We start from the raw sequence: 24160 nt of genomic DNA on the forward strand, positions 1-24160 counted from the left end.
ACTGCTGTCAAGCGCGATGCTGCAGTGAATTGGAAAAGAGGGTGGAATTTGCCTGGTACCGCACAGAAAAGGTTTACATAACACCCCCATTTAAGCTCTATTTATTGTAATCTACGCAGGCCTAAGAACACCGATTACTAGCAAGGGATTTGCTCCTCTCAACGAAGCCGACAATGGTCGAGATAGACAGCGGCTCTGTAAAACTGCAGCCTGCTTAACAAGGTAGAAAATAGAGAGGAGAGAGAAGAAGACAAGGAAAATGAAAAGAGGAGAGAGAATTACTGCCACGTGGCTCGAGTAGCTAGTTCTTGTGGCGTAATTACGCTAATCCAGATAGCTAATTTAATACGAAATGTAATTCAGCCGGCTGCTTTTGGGAGCGCAGCCGAGAGGTTTCAGTTTGAGGCAAGCACTCCTGGCAGCCCCGGCCGGTTGCTAGCAGGGGGACTTGTCTCTGCTGCTCTGCAAGTGGAACATGCGCCCCAGCAAACACTGCACTGGGTGAAAGAGCAAAGCCTGTTTCCAAATGCGTAGCAGTCTTTAAAACGCCCATCTCCTGAAATGACAAGGTCTCATTTTTATCAGCCATGCCCAGTAAAAGGCTGGCCCCAAACGCCCCTTAATGCCATGGATCCACCCCTGTTTTTTTTTAATTGTAACTCCTCCCCACCTGCTGCACACACACTGAACAATCTGGATCAGGGAAAAAAAAAAACACACTGCCCTTCTGGACAAGGAAACGATTTTGCTGGGCTCCCTCTGGTGCCCAAGGACAACAAAACCTTGAAGCAATCAAGAACCCGAGCTATCCAACAAAAAGCCTCTGCCTGACAGCCTTGTTTTGCCAACGAGCTCGCTGGTGAGCTTTGATTTATCACTAGTTGTCTAACAGCTTGGCCTACAACAAAATTTGAAACTAACCAAAAAAGTTCAGGAGGTGACAGGAATCAATACAGCTGCTTCAGAAGAAAATTATGGCTGGCTCTGGTTTTTAAATATCTGATTTGTGGCATCTGTCAGCTTGGAAAATACAGAAATCAGCCCTCACTACTTTGGAAAAAAAATATAAAAAAATAAAAATGCAGCAACTTCCATCTCTTACCCCTAGTTCTCATCTATTTTAAGCTTCTATATAGCTCTAATTGCTACAGAGCGATCTAGATGCTAATGATGCAGATTAAAAAGCCAGATGCTTGTGTTACATCCCCTTGTCACACGGGGTACTGCCAGGCCACCCCGAACAGCAAAATGCAGAACAGCAGAGGGAGCTCCCTGGGGCAGCTCCTTGGTGGGTCAGCACAACAGCATCGCTAACACGCCACAAGGGCAAGACCCTGCAAGTTACCTGCAGAAGTAGCAACATAAAACGCAAAAGCATTTTAAAGAAATACTCTCAAAAAGTTGAATATTTTACTTATTCCAAAGTGATTTTTGGCAGTACCCACGGCCGTCATTTTCACAGCCCTTTCAGTAGTTTCTTTTGAAAGATCTCCTGACTCATCTAACAAATAAAGCACCAAAGTTTTTTTTTTTTTCTCCCCTAAGAGCAAGGATAAGGATGAGTGAAAATTCAAAGTGGCAAAACTGTCTCATGGACTCGAAGTGGCTTCCTTCTCCAACACGCCCAGGCAGACAGCGATGGCCCCCGAAGTGCTGCGCTACCTCATTTGAACCATGAGAGTAGCTGTTAATGAAGACTCATCCAAAAGGAAAACTGGTAATAATAAGAAATGCTAACATATATTTAAATAATTTTTAATGCTTTCAACCCTGTCTGTAGTTAATGAACAAGAAAATCTTGTCCAAGGGCAAGTTAAAACAGGGAGTAATTTGTCTGGGTGACATGTTACTTAGAACTGAATTTCCTTAAACTGATATTACGCTGTCACATTTGTCACTCATAATGACGTGCTCCCGTGTAACAGTGTGTTACGAGAAGTCAGAACAACGCTACCAGTAAGGGGAGATTTGTACAGTATTAGCATAGGGCTTTTTCCTCTTCCTTCCGTGCAGCAGTACGCTAGCTAAAGCGGAATTATCTTCTGTTGTAGCATCAAACGCTGCCTTTGATGGTTCAGATCTGCAGGATCTTCCAATTCCTGTAACACCTCAACACAGTAAGACATTTCAAAGTCATTCCTTCCAGCCTTTGGATACCTTTGGATACCTCCACCCTAGGTATGACGTCCCAAGAGCCTCAGAAGTTTTTGCCTACTCGTCCAGGGAAGATGAAGCCATGATTTAGGGAAGATGAAGCCATGATTTCGGTGCAGTTCTAACCTTACCCTTGTGGTGAGATGAGGACAGGGGAAGAAACCCCTAGCAACTCCTCCTTCCTACACACAGCTCCACCTCATTAAGCTTCTACAAAACTTCCCGTAGAGCTCCCTGGGACACCAGCCACTCTCACACGTTCTTCTGATGTTCTTTAACCTGTTCTTTAATGCCTCACATGATGTGAGAGTTGTAATAGCAAGACCCAACATCATTTCTGCTTCTGAGGCCCTTTTATAAAAATATTTAAACTTCTATGACTTTTTTTTGTATGGCAATACAGAATCACATGGCAATACAGACATCACATTGTCTGACACGGCAAGCCACAGTACAATAACCTGCTTAAATGTTTTGACACGGCTTGCTAGTTGAAGAGCGGACAAGAAGGACGATCTCCATAACCAAACACAGGGTCATGCCTCCAAAGTTCTCAGTCCCGCAATGAAGGAGTGCTGAGTTTCCTAAGAGGCGTTCTGCATAACGTGATGACAGACTTGGAACCTCTACAGCTATACAGGAGGACAAGGGCACACACGCAGGAATATAAATACAGTTTCACCTGCTTGTCTGAACACACACCAATTTGACCCTGCCACGTTTCAGTGCAGGACTGCAGGATTTATTGTCATCTGAAAACCAGAACTCTCCCCCACCCTGCTCCACGAATGTATTACAGATGGGCCAGGCTACACACCAATGCACATGTTACGAAGAAATTTATCCACATGTAAAACTTACTGGCACCAAAACTGGCCACTTTTAAAAGTAATTCCACTGGATTTTTTTCTTCCTTCTATGGAAGAGAAGAAAGCAGCGTGTCAGACACCTTCCCACACTGAACATGTCGTTAGAGTGGGCAATGAGCTTGCAAGCAAAGAATGGTGAGCAAAATAAGACAGTTAATTAAGCTGGCCTGACTTGGAAAGGGAATGATTTCTAAGGATTTCCAAACTTCAATTAGCTTGGAACAGGCAAAAAAAATATTGGCTCATTAAGTCCTGACCCTCCCGCACGATTTTCAAACTAAGGATCTCCGCAGATACCCTGTGCATAGTCTTTTTGGAGGTTTTTTGGTGATTTTGTGATTATTAAGAAGTGAAGCCTATCCACACACAAAGCCCAGAAGGGCTACAGAAGGCAAAGTGCATTGCCACAGAGGATTAATTACAAAAACAGGCTAACCACGCTGGCTCTCCGAAGGCATTAATGTTGTCCACAGTGACCCAAAGCAAAGTTTGGGACTAACTCAAATTACCATTTCTATTTCCCTTTATACCTAAGAAGGGTTCTGACTTGAAGCGATGTGATTCTGCAGCTCACAAGACAGAAGGAACTGAGTAGCTATAAAAAGAATTGCTTCCATCACCTTCCATCCCACCAGTCAAACGGCTTCACGCACTCTAGTTCACTTCTGAAACCGGTAAACCAAAAGCCTACTAAAATATCATAGAATCATAGAATATCCAAGTTGGAAGGGACCCAGAAATATGCGTATTTTCACTTTACGTGTCCAATATTTTAAGGTCTAGTGCAATTTTAAGGGCTAGTGCAATTTTAAGGGCTCCAACTACAAACGTGGCACAAAATCTCCAGAGCCCAACCAAGGAACAGGAGCTGAGGTGTACCTGGAGCAGTAAGTGAATGATCACCTCAAGGAGCTGATATATATGTTGCATTGGGCCTTCCACGATCTTCATTTCTATCTGCTGTAATTAACAATAAATCATTTGGGGGCTGCAGCATCTGTTATTACATAAATAAAACACTACCAAAGGAGCTTGTCAAGACTGATTTATATGAAGTGCTGCTCTGAAGTTTATTGGATTTCCATAATAAGGAATCATACCGTATCAATTCTTTTTCATTAATTTTCTGGGTTACATACCATAATTTCTAAACAAAAACACAACTCAGGGCAGGGTAATGTTCTCAGAAGTTATTTATCAGATAAACCTGATACCTGCTTTCAATACACTGTGAACAGGAAGATCAAGCAGAGCACCATCTCGTCAGGACAACAAATCACCCACCTAAACTGTTAAATTAGTCAAAAAGGGTAGGTTCAGAACTAAGTAACTTTCTTAAAACATCCTGCCTGACAGAACTACTGCTCATAAGAAAACATTTCTCTAGAAAAATTCAAAGTGAGCACGGCAACTATTTTCACTATTTTGTAAAAGTTGAGATCCCCACTTGCAGCACAGAGCAGAGCTTTGCGGCATGAATAAAACAAACATCATAGAAGGCTAAGGACTTTTCTGTTAAGGCCAAACCTTCCAGATGGTGCTTTCAAGAGCATCCAACACTCCACATCAGGAGCTCTGCTCAGTGGGAACTACTCGGTATCAATACAGGGAGAAAAAGTAGCCTGGAGGCGAACAGAGAGGACGTGAACCACCAGACTTCCAAGAGAAACTTGGAAGAAGGCGGCAAGGTTAACACGAGCTGACTGCAAGAACACCAGTTGCTGTTACACATTAAGATAGGATACGTGGCGGGAGCCATGACAACAAGAGTTAAAAGTATTTTTGACACAAAAACAATCCAGCTTCTTCAATGGGTTGCATTAAGAGTTTGGATAGTGCTTTTATTTCCCAAGTGTGAAAGCCTCCCCCATTCAGAAAATGAATCAGCAGCGATTTTCTAAAATAGATGTGCACCAGAAATACGAAAGGCATCGGAAGAACAGAAAAAATGTATCGGGATGAAGCGAAGTCCTGGATGCAAGAAGCCTACAAGTGCAACTACAGGCTCCATAAACCCCCAGGGGATTAAAGGGGCTAATTAAAGTCGATAGCAAAGCAGTGAAGTTAAATGAATTTTCTGCAGTAGTCTTTTATTATAGATGACAAGAGGAAAGAAATGCCAATTCCAAAAGCTCTTTGATGATTATCGGTCTTAGCAGAGATGTGAGTCTCTCAGAAGGATGTCAGGGAACAACTCAGAATACTCCAGAGTGGTAGGACACCAGAACCAGATGGCACTCATCCCAAGGGAAAGGAAGGAAATAACATGTAGAGCAGATGAGAAACCGAAGCAGATGAGCAATACAGACTTAACTGCAATTCTTCAACAGCATAAAAATCTTTAATACACTGGTTTGTCTTAAGTAAAGGGAACAAAGGAGTAAGATTTATGTATTCATCTCGGTTCTGAAGTGCGCTGCGAAGCTAACTGAAAAATAACACTTGACTTTGCAGATCTGGAAGTGAGAACAAGCATTTAATGTGGGTACAAAATTTCATCTTGGATTTCAGCTGGTTAAACATGTGAGTGTATTGACTATATCTCAATCATTTTGCAGAATGGAAGTGCTATTGCCATTTATTTTATAAATACCATAGGGGCATATTAATCCTATTCTACTCCTGTGCTGCTGGAAACCAGACAAAAACTGATGCACTCCTTGAAATGTGTGTAATCAGTCAGAAATGGAACTAAAAGCAAAAGGCAAGTGCTTTTGGTAAGCTAATCTCACATCAGTAACAATTTTCCCATTAAGAATACAAGAATTTTAACTTCAGTGTGGATATCAGGTTATATATACCTAATCACGGACTGGACCCATTACAAACTGGTCTACAGCTTGCAGAGACCTTCTTTTAGTGTTCTGAAGCATTTAAAAGTTTCCTGCAATGAGATGATTTACTGAGAGCAAAGAACCAGCAAAGGATAGTTAATAGCTGTGATTGATTTGATAAGGTCAGTTCCTCTCACTTTAATAAAACCGAAGACCAACGTGCCCACAGTACTACCTCTAAACAGATAACCTGCTCTTTGTTGCAATGATCCTCTCTTAGCTCCTGAACTTAACTGTTCAAGCCCCTGAGTTACACTTTGTGCATAAAAGGTGGCAGAACAAAACCTGTTAGTACAGTCAGCAGATCCGTCCATGTGTTTTCAGAGTAGCAGATGACCATTTACATTTAATTCCTTTTATTGTATTTCAGGAAGGAAACAATGAAGATGCAAAGGTCAGCTTACAGTCACTACCACCACAACTCCCCAGAAGCTGCACACAGGGCTCTGGGGAATACAAAACCGAGAGATTTCACTCTGCTACTGAAAAACACGGGATGACAGACAGGTCGTTTCACCTTGATCTTTAAAATACCATTCCATGTATCATGATTTACTGGTGTTAGTGACCCCCACCCTTCCCCAAAACAGTTACTGTGGCTGTGCTGCAAGCGTGTGAACAACGGACCATACCCATCTATATAACCACTTGGTAACACTTGATTTACACACGTTATGTTTATGCAAGAGAACTGCACACACACGCAGCCAAATACCAGTAATGAAGACTGAATTACACGTGGGAAAAACTTCAGTCATTGCCACGTACAGAGCACTATATACAGAAGGAAAACTCAGTGCCCTGAGATGAAATAACGATTGTTTTCCTACAGACAGCACCTAGCTGGACTGAATGAAAGAGCCCATGGCCAGGGCAGGTGTCAGCTGGGTGAGCAACTGGGTCTGCTGGTGGGCTTGACCTGAGCAGCTTGCAACAACTAAACGTTCACACATGCTCAAATCTTAAAAGCATCACCCAAAAGTTTGTCATTAAATTTTTAGTGAGCTTAGAGTGAATAGTGCAGGTTTAGGTCTTTGAAACCCAGGTGGTGTTTCAAGAAAAGTTGTTATAGACTAGGCTACCGACTTATCCTGGTGTCATCCCAAAATCAGCTTTACCTCCGAAATATTTTATGCATTACTTGTTTAAAGCAGTCAAGAACTAAACGCAAAGAGTTCATCCACACAGCAGCTCCTTATACTTACTGTATTGAGAGCATTAAGTGTAGTGTCGTCACGGGAGGCCGCAACACAACCGTCTTCTGTGGATCCTCCATCACACATGCCTGCAAAAGCTGCCATGCTCCTTTAGAGTTTGAGGGGAAAAAAGTTTAAATTCTTCAGCTTGTTTGACACACACATCATGCAATACATAAATAGTACATCTACACCTTAAATAATGAATTTCAGGGCCTTGCAAAACTGCAGAAATAAGTGGAATGAGGCACCACATGAATGCTGCCATTTTTTACAGACCTGTGTCACCTCCACATATGCAAAGTGGATCATATTAATTAAAAATCTGCACTGCAGTACTACCGTAGTGTGATTGGGACTATGGGAGATGGAACCTACAGGCATGAGGGCACAGTCTTGCCAGAGACAAGAAACTTGTTATAGCAAATTTAGTTTAATTACGTTACAAAGCTGGCTTAAACTGCAGATTCCCAACATCTCTGAATTGTTGCAAGCTACAGTTATTTCATTTACTCACATTCTGAATAATGAGGCCCACTAGTGTAAAAGCCTGATAGTTCTTTATCTAATTAATCTAGCGGGCATACTAAAGTTCTGTATATAACTGAAAAGGATTGTGCTTGCCCAGCATCGTCAAACCAGCACTTCCATGTATCGGACTAAAATGTTCAGTTTACTCAGCTCACTGCCATGTTAAACAGAAAAAAATACTAGCAAGGGGTGACCACAGCCAACTGCTGCACAAGGGGCAGCCTACGTGTCCGCTAGGGTACTCTAAAGACGTGGGGGGTGTCCTGGCTGTAGTTACCTTGCTGCCCGGAGGTACATGAGTAAGTCACAGTCGTTGACCCCCGGCATCCACACAAGCTCTTCATGCTGTGTCACCGTGTCACCATCTGGGGAAGGAAATGGCTGCAGATCAGGAAGCTTAGCCTAGAAAAAAAAATGAAAAGCTCATACAGACACTGCAGTTGTTACCGTCAGGAGGATGCACAAGCATTCTTAGTACCAAAGTCTGCAAATTCTCTGGAATAATCCCAACTCAGAGATGGAAGATGTTCATGGAACAAACGGTGAAGAGATTAGATCTTTTGGAAGTTTATGGGGAAACTGAGTCATGCAGATCTGTTCACTTTATCCAGCAGTCCTTCTTTTAAAAGGGCAGTTCATTGTCTGCCAGTCACGCAGGGTTAAAACCACCTCCCAGTCCACCAGCAGTGAAGCCCTTCTTTATTTATACCACGTGCAATCCTGCCTGCAGAAGTGCCAGTGTGGAATTAAGCCATTTTGAACCACTTGTATAGTCCTCACCTATACTAAAAACAAATACTGCTGGACAATCCACTGTGAAAGACAGATTTCATTTGTCAAGAAGATGCTGTTTCAACTCCTGCTTGCCAGGCTCAAACATACTACTATAACGATACAAGACAACAAGAACATGGCTAGCATGTGTTTTATTTTGATACCTCAGTAAAAAAAAATATTACACATTTGACATTAAGTTTTAACAAAATCCTCTGTAAATTATTAAGAATCCAAAGAGAAAAAGAAATTTCCTGAAAGTGAGATAGCTCAGTGAAATGAGCCCTGCCTCCAAGGAAGCATTGCACTGTATCCAGAGACCCAATTAGCATCTTTAGTCATCTACTGCAATGGGATGAGATAGCTGAGAGCCTCTTCGGAAACAGCTTTTAAGCCCTATAATTACCTCCTATACTTACAACACTAAACATATTTGAGAGGCAACGTTTATACATAACCAGTAATTACAAGTCACAGGTTCAGATGTCTTTCATGTTCTGCTCTTTAATCTGTACTTTATTTTACTTCTTCCCTGGGAAAGTGGCTCTGTCATTGAGCTTCTCTCCGGGAAAAGGATAAGCAAGCATCACACCACGAGGACGTTGGCTTCTGTGCGAGCTCTGCATGCTAGCCACCTCCTTCTAGCAGCCGAGGGGCTTTCACAAACTGATGCTGAGCCTTGTGTGCCCTAGGAGCAAGCTCGGTATTACCTGAGTTACTCCTAAGAGCGACTTCCTCTTGAAAACCTCTGGTCTGCCGCTAGCCAGAAGTTTCCAGAGGAGAACATGTAGTAGCAACCTGCTATCCCTCTCCTCCTCCTCGTCCACCCATGAAATTTGATAACTGCAATTCTCCAAAGCATTTAGCTGCACTCACATCCCTACTCCCTGTTACGACACAAGCAGTAGTTTGACATCTGCATACAAACAAAACAAACAGCAGTCCTGTGCCCTCTGCGACACGCAATTTAAGGAAGAGGAAGGCAGCAGAAGTCATCAGAAAACACCAGTGGGACCTCAGGGTTGTTATGGGTGTGTTTCTGGATTCTCCTGCATATAACTCATTCTCAGAAGGCAGAAGCGTGCCCGTACCCCGAGCTAACAGAGCTCCGTGCGTAGCAGAGGCTGTTCACACACCTCCCATAGAATGAGACTGCAACACAACGCAGCAAAAATCTTCACTGTGACTTCCTACCTCAGCCAAAACCGGCACTCCACCACTCGTATCTCTTAAGATGAAACCTTACCCTAATTACCAGGATGAGAATACATCCTGACGGAGGTGACACTAGCCAGGAACACAGACGCTTGGCATATAATAAAAGAACCGTGCAACTTTAAAACACTGAACTAGTGAGCCAGCAAAAATTAGCAGTGTTCGGTAACTGTGGACCTTCCTTCATTCTATTTTTCTCCATCCATACTTGCACCTGGCAATTATATCTTCCAGCACAGCTGATTACTACCTGCCAAAACATTACAAGACAATTTGAAATGGAGGTTGTTTTGGAAGTATCATTTACCGTACTCTTATTGTGACTAATAGAAAGAATAATACAGGTTTAATTGACGAGAACTTTGTTCCTCTGAATACAAAGCCTCCTCGAGGATTAAATTATACAAACGTTGACTTTCACTAGTTGTTAAACAAGACTGAAAAAGGAGTCTGAAAGAATATTTATCACGTGGATGCAAAAAATCCAGCAGTGGGACTGTACAAAGGCAGCCCCAGAGGCAGAGGAGGCTGTTCCCAGTGGCAGCCCCGGCCCTACAAGGCAGCTATCCACCAGAGCAGTTGTTAATGCTGTAAGAGCAGACTATTTCCCATGCTCATGAAGGACAGAAGGGATATCTTCTGTTTTCCAGTGCTTGAACACATTGGGTATGCTTCCTCAAATTCTAACGGCCCAAATGAATTAAGGCACTGGTTTTAAGAACTTGCAATTCTTTTTCCTTCTCAGAGACAAACAAACAATACTACGGAGCTCTCCCATCTTTAAAATTGAAGCTTATCCTCTCTTTACAGCATCAGAAAGTTTTGTGTTTTTTTTTTTTTTTAAATTACATGAAAAACTTCCTGGGAAATACAAATAAAATACTACACCATTGCTTCCCTAGTGTATGGATGTAAGAGATATACTTCAATAACCCTCCAGAATTACCCTGCCTCCCATTCAAAAATCATTTAAGCCGTTCTGTGTCAAAATTATGCAGGACAAAAGGGCGAGGACCAGCGCCAGCTAACCTCTTGCCTGACAGTAGGAGACAATGTCATGGTGCTGTTAGAACGTGGCAGGGCACGAAGAGGCCATTTAGAAAGAGGTCTATCCCTAGCAGCTGCCAAAATTGCTCTAATTACAAACACTGCTTTCATTTAAGACAACTGATGAACGACTAAATACACAACGGCCCCACTGACTCTTACACTCAAGTGCACCGTTGCCCAAACTCTGTTTAACATGTAAAAATACGAAGAGAGCATGTACAGGCTGCAAATGAAAGCGTGGGTCAATGCAGAGCCACAGAGATGACAGCAGAAAGAGCACAGGCACAAATGGAAAAGGGAAATCAAATTCTCAGCAAATTCTGAATTGGTGACAGCCGTAACAACCGGTACATTTAAACACAGCGTGTCCTGGGTTAAAAGATGAACACATGCATAAAAACACAGGTGTACCTCAACATATTTGCTAGTCAGGAAAATCTTTTGCAGGTTTAAAGCTCCCCTACCTTCTAAGCTTGTCATCTATTTTCTTGGAAACCTGCTGCCTACTCACTCCTAATGGAACTCCATTTTGTTCAAACACTGATTCATGAAAGGGACTTCCAATTCACAGGTAACATACTACCAACTTGATGATTTTACCAGAAAAATGAAAATTAAAACATCTACTTTGGCTGTAACTGGAAAACAATACCAAAATAAGGTTTTGTTTGTTTTTGTGTTTTTTGTTTGTTTGTTTTTAGTCAATTAACACACTGTTTGGTGAAAAGCAGCTGAGAAGGCATTCATTTTTAACTCCAGAATGTGCCCAACAACAGCTGGGGTTTTTCCTCCTTGATTTCCAGTAGTTATTCAGATTCCTTCAATCCAATTCTAGAATCGATCTAATAGCACTTTCACCAGTAAAAACCATTCAAATATCAACATTTGACAGATTAATCTCATTAACTAAGCTAAGGAGTTCGAGGGAACTCATGATTACTCTCAGAAATTCATGGTATTTGAGTGCATACAATCATAAATAGGTGCCCTCTGAACAGATCAAGTGCCGAGAACCACGTCCCCTAGCTATGAAAATACAAACAGAATCCCTTACCTGATGACTGGGTCCAACTCTGATTTCACCTTGGGTACTGTTTAGCCTCCTAATATAAAAAGAAAAACCAGTAATGAGAACGAAGTATGATTAATGAAACTCAGGATTATGGTCTGCGTTTTTTGGCATTGCATCTGCAATGCAAATGGAAGAGAAGCAAAAAATATTTTTAAAAAATAAGATATACTCAGGAATATTACAGGCCACACTGCAAATGATAAAAACCAATGGGACAAGCCTGGAAGGTTTTAGTCACACTGTTGGAGCCAAGAGTAATTCCCTGGAGTGATCTGAAGTCACAGCAGCAGAAAGCACCAGGCAGCTGATGAAGGGATGCGCATCGTCCTCCTTTGAAGCTCAGATGCCACGCAATATAGAAATAATGCTGGCTTCTAATCGAGATCCTTTAAAAGCCCTTTCACAGTTCTCTACAGCTCTGAACTGCTCAGTGCTTGAGTCAGCCAGCTCTAAAGCCTGCAGAGCATCGCCTTGCAGCGAGCATCCCTCTGACTTTTACGAGGGCGATGATCCATTAATTGCTTATTTCAACACCAGATCTAAAATAACGCACCCAACGCGCAAAGCGCTAAGCTACAGAAAAATGCAAGGGAAATAACACGTTCCTTATGGACACCTTGATGGGCATTTTCATTTGGAAAAAGAGAGTATTTTAAAGAAAAAATATTTGTTATTCACGTTTGAACAGAGAGCCTTGCGTTACCAGAGTCTGCAGCAACAAGGCCATTTCTTCCAGGCTATTTGACGTGTCCAAAGTTGTTTTTCCTATGAGATTTTGACTAACCAAGGATAAATAAAGCTTCTTTATCACTAGAGCCTGCCCTTTGACACTTTTTCTTTATAAAACAAGTTACCATATAAGCAGCAAGGCACACCAGCGAAGTTATTTACTGGAATGCTCCTTTCCCAACAGCTATTTTAAGCCATGGCACTCGTTTGCTGCCATCTCCTTCCTCACCCAGCTCTTGGCAAGAGCCACCTCACCAGTCCACAACAGCATCTGTGCCGCAGCACCGGTACTCGGGGTACTGAACACAGCTGCCGTCAGGAAAGCTCCATCACCCCCCAAGATGCCTGTAAAATGAGTGTTAAAGACCAGAACCAAACCTGAAGAAATTCAGTGTCAAGACCAACGTTGTTCTTTGCCCCCAGGTTGCGTGTAACAGACAGCTTCCGTTTAGGAGTTTTAACCCACCAGCAAGGAGGAGGGTACGCACAAACCTAAAACCATCCTTAATCTGGCACAGCAAACTTGAGTTCATCTTGCAATTTGATTTTTTTTTTTTTTTTTTTTTTTAGGAATAACATCATCTGACAAGTAAGTTGCTGCCCTGTGGGATTTCTTACTCGCCCCGCTATGCTCACGGTGACCACAAGCCACCAAGAGAACCACATTTCTTTAAACCATAGAAATTCAAACCACCACCAGAAACTGCCAGCCCTGTGCCGAGCTACCAAGCAAAGCAGCAAGTATCATCGCAAGATAAAACCAGAGGATTTTCGGACGTGACCATTTGCATACCCTCAGGAATATTTTCATCCCACCACACCAAACTACGCTGCAGACGAGCACTGAACTGAACTTGACCGCGCTGACCACCGTGAAATTTTATTCACAAGTGGGGAAACTGCAGCAGCAGATCTGAACGGACCTCAGCCAAGGCAAGGTGACAGTGGGGCCTGTCAGGACTCCAAACAGGTTCTGTGATACCCGGGCTGATGTCCCGATGCCCACCCAACGCTGCCTTCCTGGGAAGCCGATCCACGCTGCAGCCACACGTGCCAAACTCTCCTGGAAGGGAGGACGTGTCAGAGTCCTTTCCTCCCATGGATGCTTCTGCAAGTCGAGCTGACACCATCTTCTGGCTTTCAGGTTAGGCAGAGAAATGTCTCAGCCAGAAACCCCATTTTGTACCCCCAACCAAGCTATGAATGAAATACTGTGATGCGCTTTTTTACAGCTATAGGGTGTCGGGATTTGTCCCCGCAAGGAACAAAGGAGAAGCCGCCACGAAAATGCTGATGCTCTTCCTCGATTCCCAGAAGCCATTTTACAGCCGTGCACCTCTCTACTAGTCAGCTCAAGTCAGACCTGAAACGTGTCCGTGCAGCTACAATGCCTCGCACGAGCCAAAGGCTGCACAGGTCGGTTGGGTGTTTCACCAGAAAGGTAAAGCCGCTTTCTGGGTAGGTAGAAAAAAAATCTAAATATTCCCCGACTCCCATTTCCTTCATTTGCATCACACTGACTATGAATAATGAAGGATTTGAGAATCAAGACCGCACATGCTGTAGCATCCTGTTCGTAGCTGCGAAGATAAAAGCAAAACCTTGGACGGGACCTGTGCTCGTAACAGCGCTCGTGCGGAGTTGACTGGGAAAACTCACGGCTGTCCGACCGCGATCCATCACGTGCAAGTAATGTGCCAGCAGAGAAACACTTGTGTGCGCCTTTTTATCACTTGTTTCACATTTCCCAATCATATTCCTGCCCCAAAGGTGCCCCCCAAGGTATGGAGTGAGCTGCTGTGCAGGGAGCTCGCTTGGCCCACGCTGCCCTGCGCTTCCCGAGGGCACGGAGCCGATGGCTCGGCGAGGGCGCGCGACCTGCAGAGCACTGTGCAGGCAGCTTCCACCTCCCCAGGAACGGGTTTGCAAATGGGAAGAAAATTCTCCCTGTGGAAACTAAAACACGCCGTAGACTTGGAAGCTAAATTATCTTGCTGGCGCGCAATTACAAGAATAATGGAGAGGCGCCCCGTGTTTATTCGGCGGGGAAGAAAAAAGAGGACCCAACGCCGAGTATGAAATCTGACACAAAAGGAACGGATGTAACAAAGCAGTATCCATGGCAACAACAACTTAATATTTCAGTCCTCTTCAGCTGCAGTGGATTAAATATAATGACAAGATGTTCCCTTTGAAAAGTAGCCTGCTGCCATGGCAACGTTGTGCTCTGCAAAGTAAACAGGGGCTGCTCGGAGAGGAGATGGAAGCCTGCGACTGCATATCAAGAAGGCGAGGAGCCTCCAGAGCAGAGCAGCAGGGTGAAGCTCGGGGATGCTGAGCTCAGGAACGCTTGGGCCTGATCCGAAGCCTCGGGGGAGGCTGGCGGTTCGAGGCCAAAAGCAGCGCTGCCGAGAGATAGTGGTTCAGAGGTGAGGAAGGGAAAGGAACAGGAGGCAGCACAGGGAGGTGCATGGCTTTCATTTACCGGCTGTAGAAAGGAGAAGGACAGAGGAGGCTGCCAACACCAGCTCCTGCACGGCTTCCAGGAGAGAAACAAGCTTAGCCCCGTGATGGTCACCTGCCTCCCTGCCTGTGCGGGGCATCGCTGCGCCGGAGCAGGCTCAGCCCCTGCTTCCGACAGGCAAAGGAGAGGGACTGAGCTACCACGAAACACTTGAGGTCGGCTTTGAGACGACTCAGGATCAGGATCTGCAGCACCAAATGCTCTCAGGCCGCTGGTTTCCAGGCTGGAAATTCCCAGCAAAGCTCTGTAGAGTTCAGAGGTGGTTTAGATGTGTTTCCAGACCTGAGTGCAGTGCTTCTCTGCACCGTCCTACCTTTGTGCTGCCCCTGAGGTGGCTCCAGGGCAGCCCTTGAAGCCAGCAGGCTTGGTGACAGCCCCCGTCGGGAAGGCAGGCTTCTGAAAGGCAGCAGGCAGGGGGCGTGCCGAAGGTGGACCCGCCAGGTCAGGGATCAAGCGCACAAGGTGCAGCCTCCGAAATTGAGATACTGCTGCTTTCATGCTTCCCTTTTTTTTTTTTAAAAAAAAAAAAAAAACCACCAAAGTTCAGCAAGACACAAGCTACGCGGTAATTGCATGTTTCTGATGCCGAGAAACAGGCCTGAGATGGGGTGAGAGAGGTGGTACTGCTGCACAGCCACACCAAACCATGCAGGCCTCCCCAGGACCTCTCCAAGACCTCCCCAGCTGCTTTCACCCGCTGATGGTTCAGCTGCGCTTTGCTGCAGCCACCACGCACTCGCTGCTCCCCACCACGCACTGTGCTTCCACGGCCTCTCCGAAACACCTGCCACCAGCCAGCCACAGCTCAGACGAGGTGAAAACAGCTTGATACTGCTGTTGTTTAAAAAAAATAAGTAAAAATCAGCCCAAACTGCACACGTAGGACTGCATCCTGCGTTAAATCTTCAACCACTCTTGGCATAACCATTCCCGGTTCTGTATACAAGGTGATCTGTAATTAAGCCAGAGGGATGCTTCAGCAAAAAGCTGTTTATAAACAAGCAGAAATGCTCAGCCACAAACGGCCGCTCAAAAAGTTTCTCCCATCCTCTTTGCAGCAGGAAAAACAGCTTACAAATCAGATACGCCGATTTTTTTGTTGGCTTGTGTTTTTTTTTTTTTAAGGAATACGAATATTTAACACTAAATACCGAATCTTGGGAGATTTTGGTTTAGTTATTCAGCAAAAAAATATCAACTTACTAAAATTCAGAGCCAGATTAGATCACATCTATTTCAGACAGATTAATCATGGATTGCAATCCCGCACTTTACACTAACCAAAAGGTCACTGGCAAGATAGCCCGGTACATAAACTCAGGTGTGACCCAAGAAGGCAATTCCTGGATATCTGTGATTTCTGTAGAGTAAGAAAAAATTGGAAGTCATTATGAAAGTCTTAAGAAAAAGTTTTTGGTTTTGTTTTGTTGTTTTTTAAATCCTTTTAAGCAAGTGCTCCTATATGCCAGATTAAAAAAGTAACAGCCTTCAGAAGCAGTTTTAAAAACATCTGGCAAGGATCATTCTGCTCCATCTCTAGGGGGACAAAACCAGGGAGAAGGAAGTTACTACAGGCCAACTTCAGCTGGTTATAAAAGAGCTTCGCAAGGCTTGTAAGGCTGCCTGGCATCCCACCGAAGGGCTCACTCGGCTGGACGTTGCTTCATTTTATTCTGTGCATCCCCACGACAAAACTGAGCTCGCCTTGCCACGCTCCTCCCTCGCACGGCAGCACGCAGACTCTGTCTTTAAAGACACAGAGCTCGCAAACGTTGGCTTCTCCGCAGCGCTAAACCACTCTCACATTTCAGCACAGCGATGCAAAGCAGAAATTAGGGCTGCGTTGTGTTTGTGGGCAGCATCTCTCTGCCCTCTTCCTGCTTTCCTGGGCACCTGCGCATGCCCCCGAGCCGCACGGATCCTTGCTCTCACTCAGGCAGGCCCCTCTGCCAGCTACGTGCTCACACCACGCAGTGAAAAATACACAGGGAACAACCAAGTTCACGACATTCAAACGTTAACCAACAAACCTGCAAGTCGGAGGCCCGAGAATAACACGATTGCCTTTTTCTTTCCTCCTCCTAAACAAACAGCAATTCTCGTTTCAAGATTAGGCACATGGTTTCACCCTCGTTACGCGGGTGTGCGGTATCTCAGCCTGCAGATTAAACCGCTCGCTAACTTGTTCCAACAATTACTTCCTACCATCAGAAATCTCACCTGAAGTTACACAACGCGTGCCCAGCTTGCACCTGTGTCTTAACATGTTGACCAAGATTTAAAAATCCCTTTCCTAGGCATATCTTAATGCTCAGAAAACATTCTCGTTAGCACTCGGCTTCTAATAAGGACTTCACATTGTTCAGTAGCGGGTTACAATAAAAAAATGCAGAAGCAATTTTGTGTTCCGAGTGAAAAAAAATTAAACCTGTATTTCAGCCAAATAAACTCATGTGGGAACATCTCTCGAGATTGCTTAACCCAAAGCAGGAATGAACCAACGTGTCCCAACATTTCCATCCCCAGCACAAGCCCCAGCCTGCCGGCTGAGCGCAGAGGCAGACCTGAAGGAAGCGCAGGACCAGGCTTTCTGCATCCACGCTGCTGTTTGAGGAAGGAAGTACTTGCAGAAGTTTGAGTCAGACAGGGAAAGCTCTTGCAAGATAGTGTTATTTTTGCAACGGGTTTCAGTTTGAGAAGTGAGACTACCCGCTCCTCGCAACTCTGCTGCAAAGGTGCGATGGAACCGGCTGGGGCAGAGCCATTGTGACAACGGGTTCTTGCAGGGACCCCAGCGTTCTCTCCATCGAGGGGTTACCTGCGTGGTAACGTTGTGCTTTGAGCACAGAGCCAAAAGAATGAGTTAGGAGAAAACCCTTCATGATGTGAGGTTTTCTTCCAGCTGCTCTGTATGAGATCTCTGAAGTTTCATTTCTAACATTTTGAAAAATTTTGAGAATTTCTAAAACCTGATGCAGAGTTACAAGTCACCAGAATGCTACTGGCTTACAAGCAACCCTTGCCTAGAACTGTAAGCATGTAAATGACTTCAACAAGAAATTATGTTGCTTGAAGAGTTTACCTTGTAGAGATTCTAAAATGGCAGGGCAATACCTCTGCACCTCCCACGGCAAGTAACTGCCCTTGGAGCACACTGCACCAGCACCACTCCTACAGCACAGCCAGCGTCTACGCAGGACAGCAGGACCAGGCAGCAATCTGCCAGTTCTATTTCTTTCCACGAAACTCCATCGAGGTCAGATCGACTGCTCAGTCTCTTGGCTTGCTGGGCAACACCAGGGTCCAGCTTCTTTGCACAGCAGACACAGGAGGAAGCAACAGCACAGGTTAAAGGCACTGAGCATGAAGAACGCAAAGCAAGCTAGAAGATAGCTCTAATTCTGCCATGCTGACCTGGAAATACATTAATTAAATCTAATTAACCAAATCACAGCCTGGAGAACTGGAAGGAAAGGGGGAGAGGTCATCTTACTGACCTACAGCCTCGTAAGAAACAAAAATGAAGCCAGAAGAAAAGAATTCAGGCTATCAAGTACTCGGCCAGCATTTCTTCATCCAAAGGACAAAATACAAGCACTTCCCCTCATAAATTCACTTCTTCAACCAGGGTGTGGTGAAAGAGCGGCAGCTCCAAGCAGCTCCTAGCACCAGGCTCCCAGCTGGAGAAAATCCTCTGGGCGCCCGCAGCCCCAGAATTCACCGTGAGCAGGAGCTGCAGGACAATCCCACACACTGAGCAAGGGCAGGGGTCTGCGGCACACCAAATACCTTGCCAGCACCACCGGTAACGTACATGGAAGTAGGCTGCCTGCTGGTTTGTGGTGGTGGTGGTGGTTTCTAACTGAAGCGCACCCTCGTACAGCCCCGCACAGCGGGGCTTTCCATCTGCTTTGGCTCTCCGCTGGCTGAGCAGCCCCACAAGTAGCACAGCTGGTGGAAGACATTTGTGTTGAAGCATGTGGAAGGGAAAGGAAAAACAGATCTCAGAAACCCCAAAGATGTGCAGCAAGCAGAGTGCAAGGAAAACACCTCTATACATTCCCTGGGGGCAGGGACCTCCCGATTCCACACCGGCCCGGCACCGACAGCACGGGGCTCCGGGGGCTGGCACAGCCAACGCTGCATCCACAAGCTCTCATGTGCAAGTGATTAAGCAAAGGACACCACATTTGGCCTGTCGTTCCAGCAGGATTTGCTTTGCCAAACGCAATACTTGGGTTTGACAAACACGTTTCATAACAGCCTGGAGGTGTTTCCAGCTTTGCCCACCTGTGCCGTTTACAACTTAACCTCGTACTCATCAAAAGTAAGGGTGACCAAGTTTTCATTTCAAGTTCCAATTGGCATTTTTCTTCACATCCTTTTAAAACATGTGCACAAACGTTTGCTGAGGACCAGCACTGCTTTGAACCCCCCCCCCCCCCCCCATGCATTCAGTTCTGCTTGTAAGCGAACGAATAAGATGTTAAAGACATGGGTTCTCATACCCCTGTGCTCCTGCACTGCAGCATGCTCCCGTATGCACTCCAGCAGCTCCTTTATTAGGAATAAGAATGCTTCCCAGCCTCGGCCTACGGAGACAGCGCTCAACTACCAAGTGATTCAGGCAGACAAGTTTAGGGGCACTGGGCACGACTTTGCTCCAACCACGGCCAAAACTCAGCAGCGACGCACGCTGAATAAACGTCCTGGATTTTAGGCTCTCCGGATACGAATGGAAAAGGGGACGTTACTTCAGGTACCGACGCCACACTAATACACGGGCAATTAAGCCGCCTGGTTCATCACCCGCTCCTCGGGCTCTGACGAGGGCAGGAGGGGAGGCGTGGTGGCACACACCGTGCAGGTGAACAGCGACAGGTCCACCGTGGCTGTTCGGTTCCCGAGATGTCACCGCGCTCAGCAGGGACCAGCCTGACACCGCCGCACTGGATGCGTTCCCATACCAGGGGAACGAGCCCCCTGCCCCAGCGCCCCGTGGGGCAGGGTGGAGCATCCTGCCGTGCACAAGGTTGAGTTGGTCACCGCTCAGTAACGCAGCCCAGCCCTCTCCCACCAAGATACGCAGCAGCAGCAAGTCACGGCCGGCTGTAGCTAGCCCACAAGGACCTCGGGCCAGCTGCAGCCGTGTTACCATTACACAAAACTGAGTCCTCATCCTGCTCAGCAGCAGGACAAAAACCCTGAGCATTTTGCTGGCTGGGGCTGCAGCTTCCCCAGCTGCCCTGCCAGAAGCCTCTCCAGGCGTAGATGCACGAGTCCTATTTGCATGCGACTGACAAGCAAGGGGAACTATGCTGGCTACTGAGATCTTTAATTCTCCAGGAAACACCGACTGCTCACTGCCCTTCGGCCGTGCCCAGAACCACGCACCCACGGCCAGCCGGGCTCTGAGCCTCCAGAAACGTTCCCTGTACCTCCCAAAATGTTCCCTGAGCTGGCTGCTGCGGGCCCAAGCGCTCCCCGGCAGCTGCTTCGGTAACGCTGCATCCTGCAGGCTGCTTCTGCAGCTCCCTCCAGCCCTGCCACAAGGTTGGCATGCAGACAGCACGACCGAAATCAAAACTGCACCACGAAGGGAGGCGAAAAAAAATAAAAATAAGACCGTCAGCCCTGAGAGCTTCAGCGTTTTGCTACATGCACCCCTGAGCCAGCGGATCCCCTGCTCAGCACCCTCATGCACCACACCAACAGCTGCGCAGCGAAGCCGGTGGGATTACAGGGTCCTGGGGAACATGCACGAGCAATGACATGATTTCACAAACATTGCAGAAGTCACAAACAACAGCAAAAAATCATCGTTTGCTTAGGGGAGGCCAGAGCGATGCAGCCTACCTGCAGGGGCTGAATGGATCATCCATGCCTATGACAGGCTCTGGTGGGCTTAGCTGTATTCCCGAACCCCCTAGTCAAGAGCTCAAACTCTGCCTTTTCCACTCTACCAACTCAAAATGGAGGCACATGCAGGCTGAGAGACCTCAGCGAGCTTTCACTGAGCTTGTGCTATGACCTAAGCCCGCACGCAGAACGCAGAAACTTCGCCCTCGGACTGCCAGGACTGAGCATGTGCTGTGACCCTCCCTCGGCCGCACGCCGCCTCCCCACGCAAGCAGGCTGGAGCCCGCTGGTTCCGTAAACACGGCGCGGGGACGGGCGCCGCTGCGGCTCCCGCCAGCCAAGCTAGTGTGCAGGGAAGTGGGGCCTTCAACAGGGGCTCTGGGACAGCCAACGCGGCCGCGCCGCCGCTCCTCCGAGCCCTCCTCCGAGCCGCAGACGTACCTTGCGAACGCTTTCTGGTTTTAACCCTGAGTTTGCAATCGGCTTCCCAGGAAGTAACGCCGATCGCGAGGCTCGGAGGCTTCGCAGATGCACAGCGACGGGGAGCTTGGTGTTTGGGTATCCGGGTGGTTTACAGGGAAGGGGAGCAGCACCCAGCGGTTCTGCTCGCCTCCACCCGGCCGGAGCGGGTGCGGATCAGCAGCGCCGCAGCACCGCCACGGTGAGGGCAGGGGAGGCCAGACCCGCCTCGCCTGTCACATCCTGCACTTCGGGCAGTGCTCGCTGTTAGTGCCACTTTCTGCCAAATTTGCAGCTGTGTGTTTTTTGAGTAACACCCTGTGCCTTGCAGCACAAAGTGCTTCCCTTGGGATCCCTGCTGCTATTTCGGAGCAGACGCCTGAACTCCCTGCGAGGCTGCAAAGGGGCAAAAAGTTTCTTACATTCTGAAATTTCAAAAACTAACACAGGTTAAGCAAAACAAACCAGGCCACGGGACAATCCCAAATTTTCTCTCTCAGGCAGCAATCTGGTAAGAAAGTGTTACCCTAACACAGGCGATACCCTTCAAATCATTCAGCTACCAAGGCTCTGCTGGGTGTCTTACACAAGGCTGGCATGAAAGAGCTTGGCCGTAATTTCTGATGTATAGAAGGCATCTGTTCCCCGCACACAGAGCCCCCCATTTTATATATTTCTGAGAGTATTTAAAATTGCCAACCCCTTTCATTTTTTTAATGGGACTTAATTGCTGCAGGAATTGTCTGTCTTAAATAAACCAGGATCCAAACTGCTGTAACGTCCTACCAAGTGTAAGCGTAACGGGAACTCACTTAAGGCTCTGCTTTGAGACATAAGGGTACATTTTGATGATGATTTCCCCCTCTATCACTGCCCTAAGTGCTGTAATGTGCACAGAACCAGAATATTCTGACTGCTAAAATGTACCAAGGCAAAAGGATCCAATGGAAAAACAGAGCTCTGCAGTCCTGCCCAGCCTCTGTTCACACTTGGGTTGTGGATATTTTCTTATTTATATTTTTTTTCTAAACGAGACAATATCAGGAGGAAGTTTTGCAAACCCTACTAACACTCAGCTCCACCCTGGCTTCTTGACTTGCTAACATACACTGCTCTTACCTGTTCCTAGACCTACACGAATGGTGTTTATAGAACAATATCTGATTATTTCTAGCTCCAAGCAAAATTGAGGAGCGTTAAAGTCCACGTCTATTTACGGATGCCCGTGTCAGACGAAGCTCGTAACGTGCTCATTCCCTCCTGAAGCAGCTGATGGCGTGCCACGGGCCAGCACGCCACTAGAGCAGAACGAACGCTGGCAGGTGGCGTGCCCCTGTCCGTGAGCCAGGAAGCTCAGAGCTGCTCCTCTCAGTCCATTTGGGATCTCACAGCACAAAAGGAAGACGAGAAAAAGCTCCTGCCAGCATCAGCACCCTCTGGCACTACGCTAGGGATGGGACAAGAACCCGCAGCTGTAGCGAAGGAGGGGGATAAGGTGTCAGATGGGGAAAGGCAGCTCTGAGGTCAGGAGGCAGCGATGATGCTCCAGAGCCTTGCTGTTTTCTTTCAACAGGCAGAGCTCGTTTCTGACTCAGAAGCCAAAACCAACAGCTTGTGGTTACTGGTTTTCTGATGTGATATGTAGGGCTGTTGTCTTTTGGCCATGAATGCTTCTCAACAGCAACGCTGCAAGCCTCAAAATGCTTCTAAACCCACCTGAGCTCCAACACAAAGGGCCCGCTACCTCCCCAGCCTGCAGGCCAAGCACCCAAGCTCATATCAAGGGGAGGTTCAAAAAGAACAGCTGATGTTCATTTCTATTATCCTATTTTCAAAACCAGAAAAGGAAAATACACACAGAAGAGTAATGACATTACATAAAAGTACCTCTTGCTAAGTTATCGATAACTTTAATTCCCCCTCAAGCTACCTTTAGATGTCTACACTTCAATAGTGCTCTCCATATTCCAAGGTACGTTGGTACAAGGGTGGGAAAACAAAAGTAAGACATTAATAAAAATTGTTCAGCTGAATCGAATACAGCCTCCAAGCAACACTAAAAATAACACATCAATTATGGAATATAATTATGAGAATGCTAAGAAACCTAAGAAACCATTTCTTCTCTGGCGAAGGATTGGTCTCATCCTGCCATTTGGAGAAGCAGAAGTTTCAGTGGGATTCCCTGTTTGTGGAATAAGCCGTTGTCAGATTTACAGGTCCCTGCGCTCAGCTCCTTTCTCCATTATATCCCTCGCCCAACAAATACTAATTATTTTTTCCATACTCCTCACTAAATGAATGTTCTTTCCCAGCTGGCTATACGTGTTCAGTGGATATATTCCACGTTCTGGAGAGCCAGGAACTATTTCCATTCTGCCTACTAGCTTGAGTAACACTCAATTCAAGGTGACAACATTCAGCGTTTAGCTTGAAGATTGGTTTTACTACGTTCCACCATCAGATTTCCCTCACTGATGCAAGAATTACTGAAACACAGCATACAGGCTTTCCCCAAAATCCGTAAAACAAAACCAGCTTCACATACACTGTGAAGACCAAAGCTAACCCAAGGCACGCAGGTCGTACAGACGCCTCCGGAGCACAGAACATCACCAAAAGGATCACGGCCAATATTTCCTGCGCTAAATCTGCAGTCAACAAGCTCTCAAACAGGAAATAAAGGACAAAGCATGCTCTCCTTTACGCTTCCAGAACAAAGGGGCCTCCTTCGTTACACATGCACCACACCAGGGTTTGGGGATTTGGTTTTGTTTGTTTAAATGGAAGACATGAAAACAGAAAATGGTTGGATTCCCAACACTCTAAACCGCATTTGAGAGTCCTGGCAAAGCACATGAGCATCTTACGGTGAACACAAATTAAAAGCACTC

At 46.2% G+C, this 24160-nt stretch overlaps 1 protein-coding gene across 9 annotated transcripts in view; it reads right to left on the minus strand.

The window, feature by feature from the left end:
- Positions 1 to 24160, minus strand: part of RERE (arginine-glutamic acid dipeptide repeats) — a 228678-nt gene that overhangs the window by 79424 nt on the left and 125094 nt on the right. For 8 of the 9 annotated variants that reach the window (XM_035344932.1, XM_035344929.1, XM_035344927.1 and 5 more), the window contains 3 exons: positions 11678 to 11726; positions 7862 to 7986; positions 7063 to 7162 (listed from right to left, as the gene is read on the minus strand). In XM_035344932.1, the coding sequence (XP_035200823.1) occupies positions 7063 to 7162; positions 7862 to 7986; positions 11678 to 11726 (274 nt within the window). Of the gene's footprint in view, positions 1 to 7062; positions 7163 to 7861; positions 7987 to 11677; positions 11727 to 20804; positions 21043 to 24160 lie in introns of those variants that run through there. The other variant, XM_035344936.1, reaches the window with a different exon arrangement.

Source organism: Oxyura jamaicensis, chromosome 21 (assembly GCF_011077185.1).
Source record: "Oxyura jamaicensis isolate SHBP4307 breed ruddy duck chromosome 21, BPBGC_Ojam_1.0, whole genome shotgun sequence".
Classification (NCBI taxonomy): Eukaryota; Metazoa; Chordata; class Aves; order Anseriformes; family Anatidae; genus Oxyura; species Oxyura jamaicensis.